Source organism: Amblyomma maculatum, unplaced genomic scaffold (assembly GCF_055883805.1).
Source record: "Amblyomma maculatum isolate TAMU_Amacu unplaced genomic scaffold, ASM5588380v1 scaffold_19, whole genome shotgun sequence".
Lineage (NCBI taxonomy): Eukaryota > Metazoa > Arthropoda > Arachnida > Ixodida > Ixodidae > Amblyomma > Amblyomma maculatum.
In genome coordinates, this window is record NW_028146744.1 from 4,012,872 (window position 1) to 4,017,434 (window position 4,563).

Below are 4,563 nucleotides of genomic sequence, written 5' to 3' on the forward strand. Positions count from 1 at the left end.
CATCTTCCTCCTTGGTTAAGACAGAAGGACACCAGGTACCTAAGCAGCGATATAGGGAAAAGCAGGAACGGGCTGGCGATCCGTCAGTCTTACGTTGTGTTAAATCCGTGCCATTGCTTTTTTGCGGCTTAAGATGGTGTCGTGAGGTAAAATGCCCAAATTGGTTGCTGAGAGCGTTCCACTCTGGTCAACAAGAGTCGATCGAAGTGAGCAACAATGATTGCTGTTTGGCCTGTGCGCCCACTAGTTAGTTTTTTTTCCTCTGTATGCATACGTTCTCCAGCAGTGTATTTATCTGCTGAAATCACTCGTTCTGCGTTTCGGCACTCTGCTGCAAGCGTACGAAGCCCCTTTCGCGGCGCAGTAATGCAAATATCCTTTTGGGCTGCTGTCGGCCCTACTGCCGCGAGATTGGTGAAGTTAGGCGGAAGATGGGGTTTTAGCACTGGCATAGTCCTTTAATGCTTTTCTGGTCACAAAACTCCGCCGTAACGCTATGGGAGAGCTTCATATGTTGACCGCGCCTTCCGCGAGGCGGCGCCAGGTGTACGATGGGGGCCAGCGATGGGAACATCGACACGGGCAGAGCCCTTTTTGAGCGCGACGTCGCCTGTGCGGCTGCTGTTATTTTCGCTCCTAAGTTTGTTTTCATTCTTACAGCAGTGAATGTGACACGTTAGCCTGCGATGCCGAAGACCTGCTGTGTGACGGGTTGCCGTTCTGGATACCGAGGCACGCAACAGAAGGCCTCGCTATTCTGTTTACCGAGCGATGCCGAGCAGCGGGATAAATGGAAGCGGGCTATACCAAGACGGGAAAGCGGCGGATTCACTTTCGCCTCAAAGCATGTCCGTGTCTGCGAAAGACATTTTGACCCCACGGATATTATTCGGACTGACGATTTTGTAGTGAAAGGAGGATCTGTGTCTCTGAAGCGCGAGAAAGTGAAACTCAGACCCGGTGCCGTCCCACGCATATTCGAAGGCCTGCCATCGTATCTGACCAAACCGAAGCCACGAACTCGCAAGTCCAGAGTCAAGCCGCCAGCAAAAAGACTCCGGAAATCACCGGAACCCAGCGCTGTGGCAGAAAGTGATGGTTCTTCAAGCGCATACAAGTCCACTACCGCATGCGGAGATGACGGTAAGCCGCTCACGCCTCTGGGTGCCTTTTATTGCTGTTGTCAGCAGGTTTTCCTGCAGAGGGCTTCGTGATCTCTCACTGCTACGTTCTGAAGAACTGTTTACTTTTCCGTGCAGATATGACATCGGACCCTGAAAGTGCCTCCACAAGCTCACACACTGGCTGTCAGACCGAGGGAGCGGTATGTTCACTGTCGGAGCTTCAGGCAGTGAAGGGTCAGCTCCGGAGCGCGCAGCAACAACATCGCTTGTGCCAGATGAAGCTGTCGACGATGGCATTAAAGCTGAACAAGCTGAGACGATTGGAGGGAGACATCGCAAAGTTGTCATCGCGTCAGAAGTTGATTTTTGATCAGTGCCTGATGAAGACCAACCTGAAGTCTAATAAAGCAGCAAGGTAAGAGTCCAAAATTAGAAAACCGCGCTATGAGCGCCGCGCCTTCTCTTGCGTAGGTATTGCACTTCCGAAACTGAGCCAAACATATCGTACATATGCGTGTCAATTACTGTTCTAGAATTTGTTATCGTAACATGCTTCGGTTTGGTCAGATACGATGGCAGGCCTTCGAATATGCGTGGGACGGCACCGGGTCTGAGTTCTGGTGCATCAGTTTTAACTGGGTCAGGCGATACTGTTCAGTTTTATGTCTGTAATGAACGTGTACAGGTGTGTTTTCCAGGATTGCCATCTTCTGTAATGTATTTCAAATGTGAAGTGCCTACATGCGTGTCCTACTTATAATTTTTTTTTTCTAGATACAACAAGGAGTGGCTTTATGACTGTCTCCATCTCAAAATGAAGTCCACAGCAGTCTACACATTCCTGCACGAGAATGATTATCTGCTTTTGCCAAATCCTCGCACAATCTATGGCTACATGCGAAACCTGAAAGCTGATTTTGGTTTCAATGCAAATCTATTCACTGTCCTAAAGGAAAAGCTGCAAGGCGTCCAAGACAGTGAGCGCCGAGTCACGTGCCACTCATGTACGAGAATCAGTTTCATAACAAGCAAAAAGCAAGGGCGTGTTTCATCAGAAAACGGCAGCCAGCAGGGTTTGCTAGCGGCCACTGTCGATGACAGGGGTTTCAGTATTTTCTTGTTGCACCCTTGCTTTTAGGTTATGAGTGAAGTAGCGTTCACGAAAAGCCCAGCTAACAACCCCCAAAAAGCGAAAATACCAAGAGAACGCGAGCTTGCTGGCCGGGAAACCGCTGCGTACAAGGCTCGCGCGACCGTTTCATGCCCCCACTAGACCAGCTGCGCCCCCAGCGGCACGCGCTGTCCTTATATGAAACTTTGGCCGGAGTTTCGTGACCATAAAAGCATTGAAGGACTATGGCACTGGCTAGTGTAGTCTGCTCTATTTCTCTGGGAGTATCAGAATCGCTTTTTCTTTGTACCAACTAATAGTGCCCTTGACACGACGTGCGATAGCATCCGCACGAGAACAACATACACCCTCAAGTTCTGTAATAATCTAAATAAGTAACTTGATGACACCTACCAAATAATACAGCAAGCCTATGCGAATTCTTCGTTATCCTATCCTTAATATTGAAGGCGATTGAGGGCATTTTCGGCCGGTCGCGAAGACGTATAACACCTCAACCTCGGATAACACCATAACAGCGCGGTAAGTAAAGGGTGGTGTCAAAGAAGAGAGAAAGATTCGCGGTAGTGCAGGGCTGAGGAATGATTTCGACTAGCTGAGGGACTTTAAAGGCCGCTGACATCACACAACGCACGGGCGCCTTTGCGTTTCGTCTCCACTGAAACGCGGCTGCCGCGTTCGGGTCAGTCGGCGAGCGCCTTAACCACTAAGCCACTAGTAGCAGCAGGAGGACGCAGGTGGTACAAAACGACGTGACCGCGTAGAGATGGAGCACAGTCATAAATATACCGAGTTCGAGCCCAACGAGAACGGCTAGCCAAGGAAATGCACAAACGCTGGGAGAACTGTGAACATGACCGCGTCCTCTACAGCCAAGTCTCAATGTGCGTGTGCTCAATTCATTCGGCTCAGCCCATTTCGTCACTAACTCGAAACTTGGAGCACGAAAGAAAGGAATCAAATATCGACCAGCAGCTAAACCAAACTAAACCTCTAACTAGGTTTAAACTTTGTTGAAACCCGTCGAAATGTTTGAGAATGGAACGAGTGTGCGGATGATATCAGAGTAAACGTTCTAGAAATAACCGTACACGACATCGTATACGCAACAATCGTGCGCCAAGCCGGTCTCAAAATTTTTTATTGATATCCACAAGAACAGCCAAGTGGTGATCAGGGGCAAACATTTGTGCCTTATTTAAACCCTGAAATTGAACCTTAATTATTGGAAAATGTCATTACCTCTGACGAAACACGGTTGAGTGCGATCCTGGTGCATGGTACATTTGCGAGTCACCTCGCCCCAAGATGGCAATAGTGAGCCTGTCGAAGGTTAAAACAACGCAAACTGTGCGTTTTTGATGTCAACCGTGTGGCTTACAAATGAGTTTGTACCCCAAGGACAGGCAATTAAGGCTACCACGTAGATTTGCTCGAGAAATTGAGAAACATGGTCCTCCGAGCGCGGCAGGAAATCGCAGGTACCTGGTAGGTGCACCCAGACAAAGTTCCCAGCCGCTGCGCGTACGGGAGTTTTAGACCAAGCACAACTTCTGCCCCAGCTCCCTATAATCCTGATCTGGCTCCGGAAAATTCTTCATGAGAATCTTCTGAAAGGAGTCAGTTTTGGCAACACCGAAGCGATCCGAACCGCCGTGACAAAGGCTCTCAACCATGGCCGACATCTTCCCGGATGCGTAGTGCAAGGGAGAGTCGCTGGTAGAAATGTGTAGTTGGCGAAGGATACTACTTCCAAGAATCTGAAACGTTTGTAATGATATCTTGAATAATTTTGTCTACAAACAAAATTGCATTACTTTCCGGACAAACCCTGCATACAGAGCCAGGCTTATGATATAGGTATAGATTCATTGCCATTGAGCAGAGTGCACGGACAACGGAAAAGGAAACGACAAACAATAAGGCGTTCATGTCTTTTAGCCTCTTTTCTATTTGCAGAATCAGCGTAACTTTGCTTTGGTGAGACATATTTGGTCATAGTCACTTTGCCGAATCATGTGCAATAGAGTATCATTTTGTAACTACTCTCGTGTTTACTCATAATATCATCAGTCCCTGCTAGTTGCGTTATTATCAGAACTTCTATCAGCGCTACCTTTCACATCTCGAGTCATCCTTAGTCATGCCTACAGCCGTGATTCACGCCTTATGATAATGTCAACTCGCATTGCTGGCTTTAGTCCTTATTAAAATACTTAGCTGCTTTCTCTTTGGTATGAAAACATTTTGCTTCTCAATGGATGAAGACTGGTTATCCACACTGCGTGATAAGCAAAAAAAAATACA

General features: G+C 48.0%; 1 protein-coding gene across 1 annotated transcript; it reads left to right on the forward strand.

Moving 5' to 3' along the window:
- Nucleotides 1–510: 510 nt before the first annotated feature.
- On the forward strand, nucleotides 511–2,269 carry LOC146171581 (uncharacterized). The gene is made up of 3 exons (XM_084586452.1): nucleotides 511–1,143; nucleotides 1,260–1,539; nucleotides 2,263–2,269. The coding sequence occupies exons 1-3, from the start codon at nucleotides 687–689 to the stop codon at nucleotides 2,267–2,269; spliced, it is 744 nt and encodes a 247-aa protein (XP_084442578.1). The 5' UTR covers nucleotides 511–686.
- The last annotated feature ends 2,294 nt before the right edge of the window (nucleotides 2,270–4,563 follow it).

Coding starts and splice junctions, on each gene's coding strand:
- LOC146171581 (XM_084586452.1), top strand. CDS start 687: ATGCCGAAGACCTGCTGTGTGACGGGTTGCCGTTCTGGATACCGAGGC. Junction 1,144..1,259: donor TACCGCATGCGGAGATGACG/GTAAGCCGCTCA, acceptor TTTTCCGTGCAG/ATATGACATCGGACCCTGAA.